We start from the raw sequence: 23,070 nt of genomic DNA, 5'->3' as shown, positions 1-23,070 counted from the left end.
TTCTGTAGCATATCACACATTTATATTTAGGTACATGCTGCTGGGAGTTTCCAGTCAGCTGCAACATCAGGTCTGCAGAGTCTGGAGATCTAGACATTGTCACTGGATCACTGCTGTCATGTGTTACCATGTGCTATAAAGACCTTGCAGGGTTGTCGTATTAAACTGTGGGAAAGGCACATCCTCTTTCATATATATGTGCACCAAATGTTGGGAGATTCTTTCTGTAAAATTCTCATGAAAATGTGTACATTGTACAGGGTATGCATGGCTGTCTTAAACCAGTGAATTAGCCAGATTCCATGCCTGTCATCAGGCACATCCGTCTTGCAAAGCTTCAAACTGCTATGCTAGTTTTGTTCTGACAATTACTGGACCAATCAGCATTCTTTGAGAGAGGGAGGCTGGAGCTAAGGTCGGGGTTTAGTTGTACTGCAAGCCTGTAAACAATGGCTGCTGAGGAACAGATTAGTGTGGATGTATCAGTTTTAACTTCGCTGCACAACATTTCTTTATTAAAAGAACTGCACTGAAAGCTTTACATGGAAGAAAAGATGTCGTAGCTCTTCTATTGAACAGCTTTGGCAATTGTTAATTTATTAACTGGTTCCACTATCAGTAGAGTTAAGTACCGACATGACAATTTGAGAAAAATTGTGAGAAAGTCTGTAAAAATGCACACCAATGTCAATGTGTTTCTGATGACTTTAGTCTACCAAGCTTTTACTGAATCTCTCCTGTCTTCCTCCCTTCTGTCATGGTTTGGTAATCCGTCTTTTTAAAGAGAAATGCTCCTAACCAAGGTGTAAAGTGGGCGAGCGAGTTTTTTAGGAGAGCCATGACTCAACCTATCAGATCTTTCTTCTTCACAGCTGCAGTGTAAGGCCAGCTCTGTTCTCTGTGACTGTTCTCATCCCTGGACCTCTGAGTTTTAACTTCTTTGCTCTGGCTGTCAGTTTTTTGTTCCTAAAAGGAAGAACGAAATGCTACAGGAACATTTTTGTATCTGCAGATAGGAAATCTTAACAAAACCTGTACAAAATGATGCATTTTAACTCTATTATTTTAGAACAGATGTTTTTAACGTGCTTTCAATCAACAATGTTTGTTTCAACATTTCAGTGATAATTTGTAATGCATTTTGTATTATTGTGTCCTGAAATGTCAATCAGTTTTGTTGTTATTTGTTGTTTTTTTTGAAATGCAGAAACTCCTGTTTGCAAAAAAAATGTTCATTTTTTTTATGAATAAAGAACCTTGAATCTCGACAACGGCTGCCTGTCAAGCTCGCATCATGTTTACTCCTCTACAGCAGGGATTGTCTGCTACCTCAAATGTTAAATTGCTCTGGTAAGCCCATAATAAATGTGTGAGAGACAGAAAATTTGTCCTGTCACCCTCTGAGGTTGTTTTTTTGAAGGGTGGGTGTTTCCTGGTTGGATGTGAAATATAGCCCATGTCATGGATTAGTGAAACAGTCTATCTAGTGCAGTGGTAAGGCACACTGTTCTGCCTTGAGGCAAGTCTTGGTGTGCCATGGGACTTTGTCCAACCATGCTTGAGAACAACAAAAACACAAAATCTATAAATACTTTTACACGTGTTAGGTAGTTTTTGATGCTATAATATAATTTTAAACCTTGGAATATCGCATAATATCAAAAAATTTGACAACCTCTTAGAAAACTCCTATTTTTCTGCTGGATTTCTGGTGCTTTCTAACCGTGCTAAGTTCGGATTTTGTATAATTTAGTGTAGAATGATAAATAACAGGTATAAAAAGTTTTCATTTGCTACAGCAGATTGCTTTAATCAACAACTGTGAATGAGGCTGATATGGCTGAAATTTATGATGAAATTTTAGCAAGCTTTTGTTTAAATTGGTTGTCCCCAAATCTCACTGTGGGGGGGGGGGGGGGGTGAATTATTATGTACCACAATCGTTTTGATTATATTTAAGAAAAACCTCACTTCAGAATGATTGGTGCGTCTCATTTGAGTGACAGATAGCTTGACAGGTAGAAGCTATGTTTCTGTCAACCAGAATGCTAGCTAGTTAGCTAACAGGAAGTTGAGCTTAGTGGGCGGGCTGTTAGGTTGATCCAAAGTTTGGGTGAGACAGTGATTTCAATATGGAAGCCGCCACGGATTGGCTTCCAAAGCTGTTTGAGTCCGCCTATTGTAAGCAGACGGCTGACGTCACACAGACTTTGTTAAATTCTTTTTACAGTCTATGATCCAAACATGTCCAAACATCTAGCCTTGCAAGTTAAGAAGAGATAGAAAGCAGTGTATATCCAGGTCAAAAACTATACTGTCTCCATGATTCCATTGATCAATAGTCAGATCTTTAACCAAAAGCTACTGGAAACAAAAAAAAGAAAAAAAACAAAAAACAAAAGCAAACTGCAAACTATTATGTTGGCGACTTTTTGGTAGTGAAATGCTGCCAACACAGGACTAAACAGAATGAACATAACTGCACTTTTATAAGAAACGATCCAAATATTTGGTGCTCATGACTTCTACCTAATAGGTATCATTATCATTTTATTTTTAAAAGCACAGCATTAAATCATGAATCATGACAACTCTAGCTTTTAGTATTATTTGTGAAAGAATTTCCATTTGCTGATTCTTTTCTTCAGATTATATTAAATCATTTGATCTTCAACAATGACCATTATAATGTCGTTTATGATAGTTAAGTCTGCAGACTGCTAGTTTAATAACTAAATCTAGCATCCTTTTTGACAGACAAACACTGGCATGGAATCTTTACATTTAAAGGCCTGCAACAAAAAAACAAGTCAGAAATAAATTTCAATTTGTTCTAGCTTGACTGCATAATAACTGCAAGATATTTCAGACATTTTTGCATTTATTTAATATTCATTTACAACGTAAAAGTATGAAGCAAGTAAAATGTTGCCACACCACAGCATTTATATCTAATGCCTGTTCTTGTACCTGCCTTTAAAACATACAGACTCAGCAACAAACACACAAGAAATCACACAAAGTAAGTAAGGTATTAAGTCAATATTATGGTTGAATCTTACAAATAAGAGAAGGTCAAAGTGAAAAGTGTGGTAGGATCCTTTGCAGTGACAGGATCTGGACCACACCCACTGCTCTCTCTGTCTTTGTCTGATGTGATGAAGAGGTGTTTGTGACCTTATCTGTCAGTTTCAGAGCCAGTCTGTGTACCAGGTGGTGCCAGCGGTAGTTCCTTCGCTCGCTAGCGGTGTTGTCTGGGAGCGACCATATGGCAGACTCGCCGGCTGTCATCCTAACATGTCTGCCAGGCTCACACCTCGCCATTAGCCGAACACCCGCAGATTTGTTTGTGTTGGTAATGAAGCAGGACAAGCTCGTTTTTAAAAAGTGTGATGTTTCCCTTCAATCAAAAAGAGAAACTTACTAGGGACTTACTTATTTTCTCTTTTTTTAAATTCAAGTTAAATTTGCTTGTTTTTTTGTAATTTTTCACTTTCACTTACAAAGAACTCCACAGTCTGCTTCTGATGACGCCGTCAGCTAAACAGCTCGACTGATTTGGGTTAAAATGTGACTGTTGACTTCACTCTGCATACCAAACCTTCTAATCAGTGTTTAACTGTCCTCGATGTTTGAATAACTCCTACCATTGATTAAAAAGACAGTTTCACCTTAAATTAACTACTTAGTTTGACCTCAGGGACAGACACTTTTCATTTACCACAATGTGTACAGAGCATAAATGAACACATTTAATCAAACGGGATCATTTCTTTTCTCCGTTGTGGATTATCATTTAAAATGTAACATCCCAAAAACATCACCAATCTGCAGGAACATGAGAACATTTCTTCTCCTGTATACTGCTGTATAGGATGCAATGTTTGGAGCTTATTGTAGCTCAGCCACCAGAAGATATTTGAATAAAACTATTCATTATTCAACAGTCTTATTGAAGACATCACTTCAGATTGCTGATTTGCCATTTTGACACCAGGGCACTGCTTGAAACAGCAGCCAGTGTCCCACAGACGCTGTCATCTGCAGCTGCTGAATTTGATAAACTCTGTTTATGAACTTGTCACATCAGCAGAAAGCAGAGGAAATGCCTGAGTGCAATATTCTGACGAGGAGGAAATCGATCAATACAGACGGGGTCATGGATGGAGTCAATATATGGAACGGAAAATACCCCAGCTAAATATCAAGTTAAATAACATCTAAGTGTGGAAGTTTAAAATATATTTAACATAGATGAGAAAGTGCAACAGCTTTGTCGGCAAAGGTTTTATCCTGTTGTGAGAATATGTTACGTTTTAGAAATGCCTGGAGCTGTCCTTCTCTGGTTTATTGGCTTTTTCATTGCATTAACAGCTTTTATAATATGTGATTCAAACAACTGAACAGATTCATCTTACAAACAACAAATAAACAATTTTAACATGAATACAACAGAAATAAAATACGCCCTGGCTAAACACATTGCTGAGCGATGACTTTCTAAAAACAGCCTGAAGTCAAACTCCCCCTGGCTTTGTTGTTCTCAGCTCTTTGTTTACAATGATGGTACATTGCTTTCTTCCTTTTGTTTATGTTTATTCTTAGAGGTTCCCTCTATAAGCATTAGCTCTGATGCCACATGGGAGAGGTGAGATGGCCCCCCACTCAGAAATCCCGTTTGTAGAGGTACAACGGTGAAGTTTTGTCATAAAGTTTTAATTAGAGGAGACCAAAGCAAAAGCAAAGTCTTAGTTTGGTCTAAAATACTACAAAGAAATCAGAACCCAAAACATTTTGGGCTGGATATCTGGAGATTGAGCAGTCTTATAGTTTCACTCAAGGTTTTGTTTTATTCTAGCAGACTGTGGCATTTACTGAACATCCATTCTCAAAGTCCCATATTATAATTTTAACTCTCAATGTCTGGTCTTACTGAAGAAAATCTATTCATTCGTTTACTATCCCGATAAAGCATCTTTTCATGTTTTCCACTTAATTATATATAGTTTAAGGATACTGAATCAATAAAATGTATAACTGGAGTTAAAAGGGACAAATGAAAATCAAACTGAATAAATTATCTATTCAAGCTTAAAAAAAAGAAAAACATATGAGAGACAGCATTCTCTAATGCTCTGCTGGGCAGCTCTCTTTCATAAGCTAAACCCAGATGGAGTTACATAAAGAAGAGCTACACCATAACTTACTGGAGACTCTGCTTATTACCTGCAGCTTCAGCCTTTGTGAAGACAGCCCAACAAAATGAAAACAGATTTTCTTAAATAAACTTCAGATAGCTTTTTGTAAGTGATCATATGAGCTCTTCTTATTTATTCTTTTTTTTCTCAATATCATACAACGTGGCAGAGTGCAGAGAGAATATCTATCTGATAGTGAACACCACTGTTAGTTGAAGACCCTGCTGCCCGTCTGTTTCCATGATTGAAACCTGCAGGTCATGATGATGTCAGGTAAAATGTTGCTGCTTTAGACAGCAGTGTGGCGCATCTTACTGAGAACTTTCCCTGCCTGATAACAGCTTGACATGACCCGGCCTGGCAGCTAAGAGCTTTTCAAGTACCTTGGCGAGAGTTTCTCTTAAAGAGGCAAAGCACTTCATGGATTCTGGACCACATTGTTGTCCATGCAGTGAAGTAAGACACCAAACATCTAAACTTAAAAATGACACTTCTTTGTTATTTCAAACCCATTCTAAGAACTGTTTCAGGGAACCAATATGCAAGTATAATTTGGAGAAATAATTCTAATAACAGGTCAGTTCTAGTGAAGGATTTCTTTTCGCACAAGTCTGCATCACTTAACAACTTGTCCAAGATTTTAAGACTTTATCTCCACAGTAAAATCTGCAGAACTGTTGTGTAATGAATAATCCTGCTTAAAAATGTATGCAGAATGTGTTTACTGAATGTGAAGAGACTTTAAATTTCACTTTTCCATTACAACACTGCCCTTTTGTCTTATTTATGATCAATACCAGCATGCTCTGTAAGTGATCCTACTGGCAGTTCTACTCTTTTACAAGTCTGGCTTTGAATTCTGGCTCTGAGATCTAAGGTTGGCATAAACTGCAATGAAGGGGAGTGTATTTATGAGAAAAACACATTCAAACTTCAGATTTTATTGTGTTGTTAAAGAGCAGAAACAATGGAAAAAAACAAAAAAACAAACATGCTGGCAAACCAGCTTGGACAAGTGAAGTGCTTTGACTCATTCTGAGTAACTGAAGCTATAATTCTAAATACATCATAACTTAAATTTTGAAAGAGGACTTCTGTGTATCATGGTCAGATGCTTTCAGCTGTAATAATGTCCAAATTATATGGCTAACTAATGCACATTTGCACACAAGGTGCATTTTGCAGCTTTAGTGTTTTTATACAGTTTAAATGTGCAACAGTGAATCCTTGTGTTTTGGTGACGATAAAGCTTTGTGTTGCTATTAAGAGCACAGTAATAAAGTCACAGGAAAATATCCTGGTTGGCACAAAATAGAAAGTACAAAAGAACTGCTTACCTGAGATACAGGTATGACGATGAATGAGCCGCCACCAGCGCTCTCGGTGACGACTGCCAAGAACTTGGAGTTGACGGCACAGAAGTGGTTGTCATGGACGTTCTTGGTGATGGGGATGCCGTCGAAGCAGTGCTCCCTGTTGGCTACTTTTCCGTAGACATTTCGAAACTTGGAGCTTCGGTAGGTCGGACGCCATGACATCTGAGGACAATAAACAAAAAAATAAACTTATCAATACATTTTTATAAAGACTTTGATGGATGTCTCTCAAAAGTGTTCATCGGTAGAAAAATTTAAAACAAACTAAAATACACCATAAAACAAACAAAAAAAATGAAGCACATCATATATTAATGATTTTATACAAAAAATGTATAGAGCGTCTTTGACGCATGACATGGATGACTGCATGACTGCTTCAGCAGTCCATGAACCTCTGAACAAGATCCGGATTTTACTCTTGATGCACAGTGCATTCACAGAGTTTTAAGACTTGCTGCACTTTTCAATTTTGTTATGTTGCAGCCTGATGCTACAGTAAAAATAACATGTTTATTGTCATTAATCTAAACTTAATAGTCCATCATCATAAACATAACATCATGAAAACAGAACTTTAGAAATCTGCAAATTTATTTAAAAAAAAAAAAAAAAAAAAAAAAAAATATATATATATATATATATATAACCTAAGTATTAAGACACTTGAAATTAAGCTCAGGTGCCTGATCTTTGCTGAGATGTTTCTACACCTTGAATGGAGTCATGACTGATCAGACATGAAAGGCCCACACCTCTCTGGGCCTCACAGCTGATAATGGCCTCCATAATTCTCTAATAGAAGAAATTTGGCACAACCAGGACACTTCTAGTTGGTAACCTGGCAAAACTGGGCAATTGGAGGAGAAGAGCCTTAGTTTAGAGATGTGACCTAGAAGCCAATAGTCACTCTGACTTTGCTCCACAGATCCTTTCCAATAAGTTTCTCAAGCATCTTTTTACATGCAACTATTGCAATAGTTTCTTCTTTCCATAATTTAAGGGTCATTTTTTTCCCAACATAGTAGAATTAACCTATTACACCTGTTACAAACATAGTAACAAGACAAAGCCATTTTCTTTCCTGGCTTCTATCTGTCTCAGACCAGGCTGGAGAAAGGGCAACCAGCTGGCTGCAATAGTTACAAAGTCACTTTACCCTCATTCCAGCTGGCTGCTACATGATCCTGCAGAACTGTGCAGTTTTCACTAACTTCATGTTTTTTAAAATACCCTTTGTAAACAACACAATATCCTTTGTTAAAATGAACAAAAAAAATGCTTATGCTCTGAGAAAACATCTATTTCAACAGACTGGTGTATAGGGGAGGAATAAATCAGTTTAACATCTGTGAGAAAATTCTTTCATGTAGTCTAAACCAGCATTACTCAACCCTGCTCAACCAAAGAGCCAAACTGTAGAAAAATACCTTTACAAGAGCCACAATCTAAGCGGTGAAAAGTGGCAAAAATGGGTTAAAGTGGCAATAAAAATTAGTTAAAGGGGGGAAAATGGTCAAAAAGCAGCAAAAAAGGGTGAAAAGGGGCAAAGTAGGCATAAAATGTGCAAAACTGGGCCAAAAGTAACAAAATGGGGAGAAAATAGGGCAAAAAAGGGCAGAAATTTGGGTGAGAAGTGACATTTCTCACCAAAGTGACAAAAAATGGTGACGTTATAAGTGAAAAAAAATGGTCAAAAAGTTGCAAAAACATGACAAAAAAAATGAGTGAAAAGTGACAAAATGGGCAAAAGGCAGCAAAGAGTAGCTTTTTTTTAAGGGAAAAAGTGGTTTTAAAGGCAAAAGGTAGCCTAAATGAGTGAAATTATGGTAAAAATAGCAAAATACAGGATGAAAGAGTCTAAAACTGGGGAAAAATGGGCAAAAAATGGATAATAGTGGCAAAAAAGGGCAAAAAGTGGCAAAAAGAAGTACCAATAGTGGGCTTAAAGCCGTGAAAATGCTTTAAAAGTGGAAAAAAAAAAGAAAAAACGGACAAAAAATTGCAAATAAGCGCAATGGAAAGACAAAAGAAAGGTTTGGGGGAACAACTGATTAATGTGACTTGCAATGGATAATTTCTGAGGTCAAAGTTTCCCTTTTTTAAGGTTTTCTGGTGGATAATATTTCAAATAAATATATAGAAGAGCCACAAATATTCACAAAAGAGTAACATGTGGCTCAAGAGCCACACGTTGAGCATCACTGGTCTAAACTGTACAAGCATATCGAAATATTTTGGATCCTGTGCCATTTAGATAGTGTGCAGACATTTGCTTGCAATTTTGGATAAGAGAAAACAAGAGTTCCTTATACTTTGTGCCCAGGGCTTCTATTTTTCATTTTGTGGTAATTTAGCTGATTGCAAATATGTTTTTTCACTACTTATTTTACTGAAAACTCTAACTGGAGCAACATTCTCTCAAAACATTTCACCATCACAGAGTTTTCCTTACAGGTGACTTCTTCTGCTTGATAAATGATCCCTCATTTGAAGAAGCAGATAAACTATTTCTAACTGATATATTTATTTACTTGTGCAGTTCAAAATATAGTATCATGCCTACCTTACTTCTGCATTTACTTATTTTACAGCAGTTTAACAATTACTGAGCTCTCAAAGAGCAAGATTTCAAATACAAAACATACCAAGGTTTTAGGCATGTAGTCAACATGAGAACAACATGGACAAAGAGCCAACACTGGTCTGAAGCCTCCAGATTAACAGCTATAACATGCATATGCCCCAGGTTATGCATAATTTGACATCCTTATTTAGGACAAACCAAAATACTAGATGCATTATTTAGACTTGGGGTTCATATTTTAGATTTGTTGCTAAATTACATCAGGTGGGTTTCTTTGTTTCTTTTCTTCGTTCATTGCATGGACTGTTCAAAAGGAGTGAATATTGCCATTTTGACACTGCCGTGGTCTTCTTTTGAGGCCTCCAGTTTCATGTTTTGGCAGGTGCTTTCTTGTTTTTTGCAAACAAAAGGGACCATATTTGAGAAAAAAAGAAAAAGGGTAGACATGCATTGTTTTGTCTTATCCTGGTTGACAGGCTGCTGTGCTAGTGGGTTGTCAATCATCAGACAATTACTTTTGTGAATATACTTGCCAATATTTTGCCCTCTTGATGAAAACCACTACTTTCACATTCTTTTATCTTGCTGTTTTACATTTGTAGCCGTCTATCATGAAAATGGTGGAGAAAAAAATTCAAAGACCTACAGCTCACACGCTAATCTTTTGTTTAATTGCTTTTTTGATGTCAGTTCATGCAGGATGATGGCCTCAGCTGGATTTGTCATCCCATTATTTAAAAAAAAAAAAAAAGGTATATGCAGGTTAGACAATAGGTTCTTTAGAGCACCGGACCTCTACTGGTGGATCAGGTCCCAAAAGTGGGTCATGGTGTTGTTTTTCAGAGGTAAAAGTCTGGCAGAAGTGTACTGTGGATCTACATGCAGACAGTTTACTTGCATTCTTGCTGTTTCTTGTCTCTGTATGTTTTACTGTTTATGTTGTCTGATGTTATGTACATTTCTTATTTTCATCATGCACGTGCTTACATGCTAGACATGGAAATCTGCCTATAGCTACAATATGGCACATTTACATGTCCATGTGCATTAATATTCCCTGTTCCCTTCAATAAATGAACAAATAAATAAATGCAAGATGTTTCAATGATTATATTTAAGGGGTTCAAATTGTGGGAAAATTTGGGTCACAATTTCTCATTCAGAAAGTAGTAGGTTCTAAGACTAGACCAGTTGGGAACCAGACTTTCCCCTGCAGTAAATAAAGCAGGAAAATACTCATCAATGATAAATAATAATAAAAAGATTTGTATTTAGTTATCTATTCTTGAGAACTGTCAAAATCTTTGCATGATGCTGATAACACAGAAAGAGTTAGTGCAGGCCTATGTCAAATTCTCATCTCCTGAACAGACACTAGCAGGGTGTCTGTCCCATCTGTGCAGCCATGATAACAGTCACACATACAGCTGTGGGAAATGGTCCAGATTGGTCATGGTGTGAGAGTTTTGATGGGAGAAAAATGGAGGAAAACTGTTTTCTGTTGCCTTGGAGACAGTGATTAATGTATCAAGATGGACATGCAAAAATAAAACCCTTTCTTCTAAATAAGTTCATTACTAAACGGACCGCTGTATAAACCAAAATGATTTATTTCTGTAGCACACAGCAGACAGCCTGTTGTTCATCACTCTGTTTGGGTTGTTGTAGAACAGAAATGCAGCCTTTGTTTGCAGCCACTACACACAGCAAAAGAGGAGTGGTTACATTTGACTCAAGATGCTTCTTTTGTTTGTCTCTCCACCACAAGAATGCATTTACAGAGCTTTTATTTTTTTCTGGCTGTGCCAAAAGAGTCGAAGTTGACCCAGACACAGGAAGTGGACACTAAATCCCCTTGACCCATAAAGAAAGAAAAAGGTGGATTGTTTTGTAAGTTAATATTTCTACATTTCCAAAACATGCTGTGACCTGATCTGTCAGGAGTTTGAATCCCAGCGTACTGATGGCCAATATCAGTTCACAACAGGAACAGCAGGGAGGGGATTTATGACTCCTGTCGGATCAGTAGCAGCGACGCCGGATGACATCAGGCAGTCTTCTATTCAGTATTGTTCTTGGGATGTGGAGGGGAATTAGTGGGAGTGGTGTGCTCATGCAAATAGAAACATCCTCTGACCATGCTGCTGCCATTGTCTTTCCTGGTCCCTCTGCGTCTCACACCAGGATGGAGAAATGGCATCCAGCTAGATGCAAAACTTACAGGGGTCACGTTGCCCTCATTTCACTGTGATCCTGCAAAACTGTGCACCTTTAACTAACTTCACAATTCTTTTAAAAACCACGTTTGCAAACAACACAAGATTATTTTTATTATGAAGAAGAGAATCAAAAAGGGCTTAAGCTTTAAGAAAACATTTGTTTCAACAGACTGGGGTATAAGGGAGGAAGAAATCCATCAAAATTTGCGAGCAAATTCTTACATTCTGTCTAAATTGTACAGCACATTGAGAATGTTTTGGCTCCTGTGGCATTGTGCAGGAGTTTGCTTTAATCACGAATAACTGAAAACAAGAAAGTGCCTAGGGCTTCTATTTTTCATGCTACAGTATGCAATTGGGGATTCATTGATTGTTTAATCAGGGGTGAAATCAGTATCAATTTTTTGAGTAACAATTATGCCAAATGTGCAAATGTGAAAATTCCTTTTCATTAGTGTTAGTGCTAAACTCCCACTTAGCCAACTTTACTCAGGCATTTCCCCATGATGTCTTCTGCCTGGTAAAATCTCGTGTTTGATTCAGTGGTCAGGTGAACTAGATGCTAGTATCAAATCGGTTTGATCCAACAAATAAACACTAGATGGCTGATGTTTCTCAGCAGGACTGATTGACTGATCCTGATGATAAACTAATGCATCGGAGCGTCAATATAAAATCTTTTTACTTGTGGAGTTTAAGTTTTTGTATCATGAAAACCTTACTTTTAACTGCTCTTATTACAGCAGGCTATCAGTCACTGAGCTCCCTTAGAAATAGGTTTAAAACACGTCAAGAGTTTTTAAAAATAAAACTGCTGCAATGGCTTTTACTCCCTGTCATGGCTTTATGTCTGTGATCAAAAATCTTGGAACTAAAACATGAATGAAACATGTGAAGAAAATAAAAGAAGACAAAGAAGTTCATCAGCAAAGCTGACGTTTCTGTGTTTTCCTGTTTTTTATCTTTAGTGGGTAAACAAAAAGCAAACAAATCCTCGTCCCTTATGTCTCATTTCTTCCAGAGATTCCTGCAGATAAACCCTGGTCTAACGCCTGCCAACCTACTGTATATGAATCACATGCATGCTGACCATTGACAGGAACTCTTGAAGTATTACAAAGACCAAGCAAGGAAAAGATAGTGGAAGTAGACTCTATAAATTTAAGTGTCTAAAGGGCACAAAGCCAATTCTGAGTATCCAATACTTAATTCCCTGCAATCTGAAAAATATGTTAGCAATGTGGTAGGGATTTAAAGTGTAAGTGCTCAGAGCTAACTCAGCTCATTTCAGAAATTTAAAAAAGGACAAAAACGGGCAGTTTGGTACTGAGAGGAGGGAGGGGAAAAGGACAGGGTTTCTAGAAGAGGCGGGAATGACAGTAACTCCTCTTGCTAGAAAGCGACACAGAGTCCCGCAGCACTGCTGCCTCACAGTGATCTTTTGAGGTGGAGGATCCTTCCCCCCCAGAATCCCCTGAAGCAGGCTGTAGTGTGGTGGTAGACCGTGGTGGTCCTGAGCATTACCTGTTTGGGCCGTTGGCTCCAGCACTGGTGGTACTAAAGTCAGAGCTCTCGGAGCCGAAGCAGTGCAGGTGAGGATGGGAGTGGTCTCTGAATGGTAAAGTTGGTTAGAGGTGGTAACGTTTTACCTTTTATATAAAGTTTGTGATGTAGAAACCCATCAATGGTAGGTCTATATGTCATATAAGCTGCGCCTTTTCAGAAAAAAAAAATTCAAAGCAGATATCTGTTTGAGCTAATTAAAATGCGCATTTTCATCAGTTTAGGTCAAAATGTAAGAAATAAAACCAGCATTGATGTGTTTTCTCATAGTTCAGTCAGATACCACAGTGCACAGCTGAAAAAAAGGTTAAAGTGTTCACTACTTCTTTAATCATAAAAGGAAATCGTGGTGTTATCAATTAATCATTAATTAAATTTCAGCTACATCATGCATAAGCTAGCTTTGTTGCAAGATTTGAACTGTAATTTTTTGCATGTCATTTTCAAAATGAATGGTTCATGCAAAAGACAATCTCATGATTGTTTGCTGATTTAAACACAAACTAAATGAAGACTTAAAACCTAAGTCCCAACCCTTACACATTAGCTAGAAAATGAGTGATTTACTCATAATAGCAGATTATTCTAAGAAAATAAGAAACATTTTTAATCTAAAATTACTTTATTTTAATCGGAACATTGCTGGAATAAATCTAAGCTGTACAGGAAAAGCAAATTGCAACTTGTTAGCCAAACAGTGAATAGAAAAAAGTAGTCAGTAGCTGTAATTAAGTGAGTAGTTAGCTGTTTGGCTGACAGCTGGAGATCACTACTTTGAATAAAACATATTATATGGGTTGCTCACTTTACTTATGTAAATGATCTGGGTCTCTCCTTCTTCTTAGGAAAAAAAGTTGATACTTCACTCTAGGTTTTCAAGTTGGCACTGATGATGGTTAAAACTATTAGTAGCAGCCCTACATATCTGAAGCTATTGTTAGCAGATAAATGTCCCACCCTCATCCCCTTCAAACCCAGATTGACTGCTGTGAAGCCCTGTCTCTATGAGCAGCATAATGGCAGCTTGTTAAAGAATTAATGTAGAACAGAAGAGCGGCAGAGAGTGGCCCAAGGGACGTTTAGAGGAGAAGGAAAGAGTGGACTCGTCTGTTTTGAGCTCTCTTCACAAGGATGCTCATTCATTGGTCACCAGGGTCTGGCACAGAGAGGATGTCTGTGTGTGTTTGTGTCTTTCTTATCTCATGAGGGTTTGAGGCATTTAAACACACAGATACACCATGGGCAGAGGCATGCAAATACACAGAAGCTCAAAGAAGTGGCTTTATATTCATCAGATCACAAGGCCTGTGTGTTATGAGGATGTTTCCCCCTAGGAGTTAAACAGCATGACGTCTTCTCTTTGCAGACACATTTCTTGCATATTTCCCATAAAAACTGCTTCAAACCAAGTTGGATTCCACTAGAAACTACAATGCTTACTCAGACAATAAACACAACTTTCTCATAAACTTCACACTGAAAATTTCCCCTCCTTACCTTACAAGTGTCACCAAAGTCTCTGTGCCTCTGCGGCCTTCTCTCACTGCAAACATCCACCCTCCTGTCAAAGCAAGGCAGCCAGGATCTCCTCTCTTCCTTCCTTCCCCTTCAAACTCAAGCAGCCAGCCTTCGTCTGCTCTACCTCCTCCTTCTCTCTCATGTTTTTCTCCCTCCTCCCCTTCAAACTCTCTTCTCCTCCTACTGGTGCTGATAGCTGGAAGGCTAGCACTCCCCCCTTTCCTCCCTTTACCCTCTTCCTTCTCTCGTCCTGCCACTCAGGCTCCCACAGTCCATCAGCAGAGAAAACAGCAGCGGTGGGAGAGTAGTAGCTATTCATCCCCCTTCGTCTCCCACCCTCCACTATCACAAGGCCTTTCTGGCTGAATCCCAGTACCACCAGCAGGTTTTAAGTCCCTCCATCATCCCGTCATTCAATCTCCTTTATCTTACCATTTCAATCTAGCCCTTGACACTGCATGTATGAAACTTATCTAGAAGGCAGGTGCAGCCCAGAGGAGTCTGCAGGTGATAGCCTTGCAGAAAATGTAGAATTTAATAAAAACTGTCAGACCAGCTCTCCTTCAAACACAAAGCATTTAAGGACAAGGAATGTAGAGAAACCTGTCTCCAATAAGGAGTTTAACAACCCACAGTTGACTAAAAGCTCAGAAAAATGTCCTCCAGCCTTTCTGGGTGTGTATTTGACCACAATGGCTACAATTAAAGATGGGACAGGATTTTTTAGTTTGTTTTTGAATAAATAAATAAATAAATAGATATATAAAGATTTTAGATAGCTTAAATCTAATCCTAATTTTTCCCTGCTATTTTTCCAGGTTATAAGGCATAACCACCAGATGTTGACCATAGCGCCAGGCGTGGGCATGCTACATGGGCCTTGTCCATCCGACCCACCCCAAAAATAAGGGAACTAAACTTTCCATGCATATTCTTTTGTATTATATAACTCTTTTAAAGCCATTGAAAACCTAATATATAGTTTTCCCTTTAAAACATGCAAACTCATAATTCTGCAGCTAATAGGTGTAAAGTCCAAAATCCAGTATATAGCATTGGTTCAGGCAGGGCATATAATTGAGATCAGCTGATCTCATACAAGCCTCATCAGGTGATGCCCAGCTGGTTACTCTTTGCACACTATTGGCTAATGGCACTGAGGCTGCCATATTTAAACTACTGTAGCTACCCTTTTCTACTCCCTCTACAAGCTGTTTTTGCAACCCTCCTCCACCCCAGCTCCTCCTTTTTTCTCCTTCTGACTTTATCAATGTCATTCTGTTGTCACTGATGCCTGCTCTGGTCTGGGTTGATTGCTGATTCTCTCCCTGCCTAAGGCTTTCTTTGTAGGCATAGTAAATGCAGGAACATGTTCTGTTCCTGTTTGATGCTTTCTGCATAGGCTCGTGGAAGGGAAGGGGGATCCCAGAACAGCCACATTGCCAAGTAAAAATGCAAATAACTGCTAATAAAGAAAGATATTTTTAACCGCAAATCATGTGTGTTTCTTGACAAAGTGGACTTGACTAAACCAACCATATCAGGCCAGAATGACGCTGCTGATACAGCCTAGGTGTGCTTGTAAGAGGAAATATTTCTCAGCTGAGCATCAGATGATCCACGGGGAACAGAGACAGAGCTACATGTGAAGGCCAGAGGCTCAGATCTCAACAGGTAAAAATTAGAAAACTTCAAGGTTTCTTCTTTTTTTTCCAGATATGTTTTTTGGCTTCTTATGCCTTTAATTTAGAGAGAAGGACAGTGGGTAGAGTCAGAAACAGGGATGAGAGAGAAGGGAAGAGATATACAGAAATGGGGCTGCAGGCCAGACTTGAACCTGGGCCGCCATCAGGGGATGAGGTGCAGCATAACCACTAGGCCATCTGTGCCCCAACCTCCAGATTTTTATCCCCAACTTCTCTCATCAATCTCACCCATAGTGACTGTGCCTGCACCTGCTGAGAGTCACATGCAATTTCACTAACGTTTCTTTATGACATGCCAAAAAAAAAAACCAAACAAACAAGGAAAGACATGAGTTATTGCTGAATGTTGCTGTCTGTAAATCTTCTTAAAAGCAATGGAGGATTGATTTATGGGTCTTAGTATACCAGAAAATGAGCAGAATAAAATGTAGACATCGGACAATAAGGGTTGCATGCTTTACTAGCACCAATTAATACACTGATATGGCTTGTAGGTTCCCATAAACAAAACTTTGCCTCTATCGTAGGGTAAATGTTTCAAACGTCTACATATTTGTCTACATCTTCTACACATTTGTCTACAATAAAAGGCTAATGGTTTAAACTTTTGATATCAATAGGCCAAGCCAAAATATTCTGGGCCCAACCAAAGGTGTAATCCTGGTGCTGCACCTATGTAGCGCATCTACGTGCTCTAACCCCCATTACAATATATGGGAAGAGGAAAGTAGCAGTAGTGCTACAGGCTGTGAAGATGCCAAGAAACTTATTTACTATCTCCTAATAGTTCTAGGTGGTAAACTGCTATCATTACTGCCAATGATAACATTTCTGCCATGAAAGGAATTTTTTAAACACGATTCATCATTAGTTGAAACACGTGTTGTAGCGCACACAAAAGGCATAACCAATGGCACCATTAGCATACCAGAGCTACATATGGCAGACAACAGCTCAGTCTGAGTCCAGGCATGTTTTTGCTCTGACACTAAAGACCAGCCAGGTAACAGACCAAATGTCAACCCTTCGAGTCAATATAATTAACGTGAAGAGCAGTAATCAGGTAAAACGTGTGCTCTTTCCCCTTCAACTTTGAAGATTGTAATAACAGCAAGAAACAGCAAGTGTGCCTGCTTTGTAGAGAGTCTTTGTTAGCCTGTCTAGGGCTTTCAAACAGGCTGTCAGTTGCAATGGATGGCTTGGTTCGACTTTAGCCCAGCACTGCAGCAATCAGTATAATACTGGCTTAAACAGCTGTTTTAAGGCATGTTCTCGCTTGTTTTAAGTCCATGATAAATCAGAGATGCGAGCTGTGGTGTTTAATGTGGGGAACCTCTGCTAAAGCTAAGTTAAAGCATTGACAAACACCCTATTTCAGACAAGTTCTTCACAATGAAAGTCCTTAATTATTATTTTGTTCGATGGCTTGTGTTGTGATCGCCATTATCAGGAAATGTGTTGTCAGTAGCAGCTTCACACACTTCAGCAGGGGAGAAATGAAACTTCACCTACAGGTGTAGTAACAAAAGAAGAACACAAACACGTAGACAATGAAAATCACCAGGTCAATATGGGGCAGTCATTTCACTCTGCACGATAACCAGCCAAGAGTAAAAAAAGGTTGGCAACCTACTATACTTCACCTTATAGAATACAGCTTTAATCATGCTGCACTGTGTAACATGGTTTTCTTTTCGGCTCTTAAATATATAGTTTTATGATCTATAATTTACCAACCAAATGAGCACTGACACCAATGTATTAATGTGTTAAAGTAATCTGTATGAGTATGTAAAAGTCTGCTTTAATTAGCATGACACCACTCAGAGTTAAAGTCTTATTATTAGGGTCGTTTTATTAGGGTCTGAAACAGTGCATGAACCCTCATGTAACAAAGGGAATTATTATATTTTTATTGTTGTTTTAACACTTCAGTGGTGTGTTGGACACTGTGTCAAGCTTACTAAGTTCCATGAGGCACAAATTAACTCACTGAGTTACCATGTGTTGAATAATAACAAAAAGATGTAAGCAGCACTTTAAATAGCTTGAGTTAATTTGAGCATCACTGTTTGTTCCTGTTTAACTAGATGACTCTTAGGAGTAATAATTACATCTTATGCCTAGATTAACCTTGAGTAAGGCTGCTTAATAGGAATAACAGCAGTTTTCCATGGTTGCAACTAAGGCTGAACTTTACTGGAAAAGCTGCATTGCAAGATCAGCTCTTTCTGTATACATGGTGGGATAGTAAAAGCTCCTCCAGATAAATGCAGTGAGTTTCTATGGGCTTAAATGTGGGAAATCAATGTGGATATTTATATGATAGTATCACTATTTAGACCTTAAAGTCTCATTTTATTCTAAATCTGATCTTTATGGGAAATAATGTGATCCGTTATTAATATTTCCATGATATGAAGTATGATAATGCTAGATAGCTGGTGTAGATCTAACTTTTAGCAACATATTTCTAATAAGCCCAAAATAAATAAAGTGTTTTTTCCCTCTTAATTTGCAAGCAGCTGATATCTTGAGTTTCATTTGAGTGCATTAAACTAACAGGAGAGTGTGTGAAATAAACACACTCTAGGTGAAAAAGCAGTGCTTACATAAAATCCCTTTTCTTGTCTGTGGTGACACACTCAGACTTTTTGGATATGTTTACTGCAAACTAGGGGTGATAGGGGTGATAACTATCGGGCTGATGACAAGAAATTATTACGTCATTCTGATAAGTCCGATATCATGACGACTAGCCCCGATAACATATGTATTTTTGTCAGCACGGCAGTGCTGGTGTTTGTTTTTTTTCTCACGAGACTACACATTTCGAAACAGCAGTTGGCGCTGCAGTACACGACCGGCTGTTAAGCACCAGAGAAGAAGAGGAAGCAGCCCCTGTGATGAAATGCTAAGAACACGGTGGCGTTATTCAGTATTTACGGGGAGGATAACACGACCGTGTGTAGAATTTGCCCTGCAAAGGTCACAAAGAGTAGAAAGAAGTCCTCGACGGATCTTTTAAGTCACTTAAGAGTCAGCATCCAAATGATATTAAAACAAAGCGGCAGCAGCCACTAGCCTCAGCCGCGGGCATTAGGACCGAGTCAACGGCTTATACCAGGCAGAGCGCTGATCGTAAGCAGGCATTGAAAACTGCAGAAAGTTTGCCAGAGCCAAAAGGCGCAATGTTGTAATAACAAAATCAGTCTGACAGTCTCCTGGTCCATCGCTACTTTCATAGACGTATACCTGCTTGCTCTGTTTGACGTGGTTTCATTCAGTCTGATCGACATTAGGAAAAGAAGTTTAGCCACAGACCACGGTGGACTTTACATTTTTAACCTATCTCTTATATGATTTATGTCAGTGCATATTTTTAATCTTTATGTAAAACATCAGCTCGCTTTAATTCTGGCTTAAGCAGCAAAAAACAAAACAAAACAAAAAAAAAACAGACCCCCAAATATCTCCATTTGTTAAGCATAACAGCCTGTTATCATTTGGTTTTATGGGGGAAAACCTATGTCAATTGTTTGTGTATGTTTTACTTGGTACACAAATGTTATAATAACAGTTATGAAGTCAGAATAGTTCTCTGTTTTTTGAAAAACACGAATAATAGTTAAAATTAGTCATAAATATCTTTGCTTACTACATATTAACCCCTTCTTACCCCCAGATGTGCATAAACACATCAAATAAACTTCTTTTGTTAAATCAACAATTGAAAAAAATATTTATCTGTTATCAGCAGTTATCGGCCATCAGGAGTAGGAAATTATTGGTTATCGTATCGGTTCAAAAAAAATAATTATTGTGCATCACTACTGCAAACATATTTTAATGACAATAAAATAGCGATTAATTGTGCAGCCCTTGTTGAAATGACATGAGGGGACTGCAGAATCTAAAATGCATCTACTCCTTTGTGTTGCTTTTTGTGTGAGTAGCTCCTAAATCTCTGCTCTCTCACTTCAGACAGTTTTTAAAACGACCCCTGCTCAGGTCGATACACAGAGGCAGGTGTTGCAGTGAAAATTGCATCCCTTGATAGTTGTCTGAGTGTTTGAAATGTAGGTGGAGCCCTGCAGGTTTATGTGGAGGAGGTTTTCATTGGCCTCTTGACTTGCTTTGTACGTGTGCATGTGTTTCTGTGTAGTATTCTTTGTCTTAAGCATTTATTATGTGCCGTGCATGTTCGTTTGTTTCCGTGCCTGCGTCCATGTCTGACCATATGTTGTCTGTTTGCACCAGTATACATTTACTGTAGTGTTCATGGCTGGAAGGCAGACCTCTCAGAGTGCAGAGTGTGTTTATTGACTTTTTTTTACATCTTGCTTCAAGGCACTTCTGCTGCTGCTCAGTGCACACTCAGTCTTTCCCTTTCCTCCGCTCTCTTTGAGTTTTTAACCCTTTTAGACATATTAAATGCTGTGAATCTCTATTTTTAAGCCAAAAACAATCACTAAAAACACTAAAATAAGAAGTTATTTATTACAAAAAATCCACCCGTTGTGACATTTTAGTCAGAAAAGAAACCCTTCTTAGCTCTACTCATCCATCATCCCAGCTGCAGTCAAATGTCCACTCTCTTTTCCAGCCCCTACAGAATCAATAGCAGCATTCAGACATATTATGAAGCATAAAAGGCCATTTAATCACAATCAATGGGTTATTCCAATCAAGATTTTCTCAGTGTTGGTGCCAAAATCGGAAGTGGAACCATCTGAGCCTGAATTCAATAGAAACAAAAGGAGAAATCCACAGGTGATAGCACGTCCTGTCATTCAGACATAATGAAGCTTTGTTAATCTGCCCTGCCATGATCTGTCTCTTCCTCCTCTTTCTTGGCACAGACACTGCACACTCATTTATGACGACTTCCTGTCTCCGCGAGGAGTAAATATCACCATAAAGAGAGACATCCTATTGGCTCTTTAAACCAAATTTTCTCTCAGCGTGAAGTGGAATCTGCAGTTCTCACTTACACAGGAAGTGTCGCAGCTTGGCTGAAGCACTGGAATATTTTCTGCACTGCTATAGCAATGCCTGATGGGACAACTGTGGCTTATAAAAGGCTTTTGTGTGCTGTGAAGATGCAGACTGTCAGTGCAAAGCATTTGCATTTTCCTAAGGACAGCTTACAGTCAGCATCTTTGGTTTGGTTGGTATAAATGCTTTTCTGTGCAGCAATGTTGACTCTAACTCTCACACTCAGACACTGTTCTTTCAAAATAAAATTCATTTCAATAAGACTTGTACCAATATTTCTTTAATAGTACGACTGATGATGACTTATAGGGATGCTCAAACAGAATGCACCTAAAATTTAGCCAAAATCCAATAATCCAATATGTGATCATTTAATCAAGTATCCTGAGCAGTTTGAGTGTCCTCAGCTGCTGTTTAAGTGTATCATAGTTATAATAGGCCTGGATAAAATGAGAGAATGATGTAATGATTGGTAAGCTTGTTCATTATTGTGAGAACAATATAAAGTCAGACTAAAAAAGACAGTGCATATTAGCTGTTACACAGAAGTCTGTGTGTGCATCTGATTCTGTTTCTTGACAAGATTTGTTTTTTTTTTTTTTTTTGCCTTTATACTTTCATTAGAAAGGACAGTCAGAGGACAACAAAACTTGGGAGAGAAAACGGGAAAGGGGCTGCAGACTGGACTCGGCCACCCACTTTGAGGATTACAGTATGAGGTGCAGTCTTGCCACTTCAGAGACTAGCGCCCCCTGTGCGCTGTTCTTAATTTTTTCACACCTGTTTTTGCAGCATAACCCTCCTGGGTAGAAAACACTTGTTCTCTTTCTTTTCTTTTTTTTTAATAATAGACTGACTCTTGACATGAGAGTAGCTAATAGCTATCGGTAGTTTCTCCTGAACTGAAATAAAACTGATATAAAAGCATGGCCTCTACCCATCAACAATGACATCTAGATTTTCATTATTTATTTTGAAAACTTAAGAGTGTAAATCTAACACTTAAAGATTCAAGTCTAACAATAAGTCAGTGAACATATGGTCCAACTCTACAGAGAAAAGTTACACTTAAAGTAGTGTCCAATCTCCAGCAGCAATTCAACTCTGGTATGAATGATTTTTAAAACTGTGCTACACTGTATTACACTGAGTAGTAGAAGAAAATAACTCTTCTACTGATATTTGGGGTTTTTATGCGTTAATCTATATTTACTCTTATTAATCAACTCTTCATGAGTGTTAAACTTTACAGTAAGAATTAAAAATTACTCTCTTCGTGTTCATTTTTAATTGACTCCTACCAGTGTTAAACCTTATCCAACAGTTTATTTACTACATACAAATGTGATTCCTATCCAACACAGATGAAATGTACAAATGAAAATACATGAGCATAGGGGTGTAGCAGTTCAAAGGTCAAGGTTTGGTTCGTACTTCAGTTTTGGGGTCACAACCTATAACAAAGCATGTAATGCTGTGCTAATTTTGAAGGTTTTTCTTATGTTAGGCTCAGTCTTAGTCTTTAGATTAAATTCCTTTTAGTTGTAGTCATATTTTATTCATTTCTACCCTTTATAGTTTTAGTCCAGAAAAAGTCCTCACATTTAAGTCTTAACTTTTGGTCCCAGCATTTATTCTCTTGCCTGAATGTGGGACCAAATCATGGTAATGTGTCCTTTGCATCCTGCTAAACCTAGGGTCACTGCTTTCTACAGCTGAGAGGCAGAGGAGATATAGATAGGATTGTATTTTGACAGATTTGGAGAAAAGTCTTACACCCACATCCAACCAAGGTGGGCAGGTGCTGAGCCAAAAATGAGACGAAGAATGAACAGAAAAATGTCTCGCACACTGCAGGGCTCCAAAAATCTAAATTATTTATTGCACCAAAGAAGTGAAATTTTC

General features: G+C 38.3%; 1 protein-coding gene across 2 annotated transcripts in view; it reads right to left on the bottom strand.

Moving 5' to 3' along the window:
• coro2ba (coronin, actin binding protein, 2Ba) overlaps positions 1-23,070 on the bottom strand; it is a 94,845-nt gene that overhangs the window by 31,297 nt on the left and 40,478 nt on the right. The window contains exons 1-2 of one of the 2 annotated variants that reach the window (XM_041795116.1): positions 14,441-14,551; positions 6,536-6,736 (exon numbers count right to left, since the gene is read on the bottom strand). In XM_041795116.1, coding sequence (XP_041651050.1) covers positions 6,536-6,736 — 201 coding nt within the window. In that variant the 5' untranslated portion in view covers positions 14,441-14,551. Of the gene's footprint in view, positions 1-6,535; positions 6,737-14,440; positions 14,552-23,070 lie in introns of those variants that run through there. The other variant, XM_041795107.1, reaches the window with a different exon arrangement.

The sequence above is a fragment of the Cheilinus undulatus genome, linkage group 1 (assembly GCF_018320785.1).
Source record: "Cheilinus undulatus linkage group 1, ASM1832078v1, whole genome shotgun sequence".
Taxonomy (NCBI): domain Eukaryota; kingdom Metazoa; phylum Chordata; class Actinopteri; order Labriformes; family Labridae; genus Cheilinus; species Cheilinus undulatus.
Note: the sequence above shows the minus strand (reverse complement) of the source record. Positions and strands in the feature narration are given on the sequence as shown.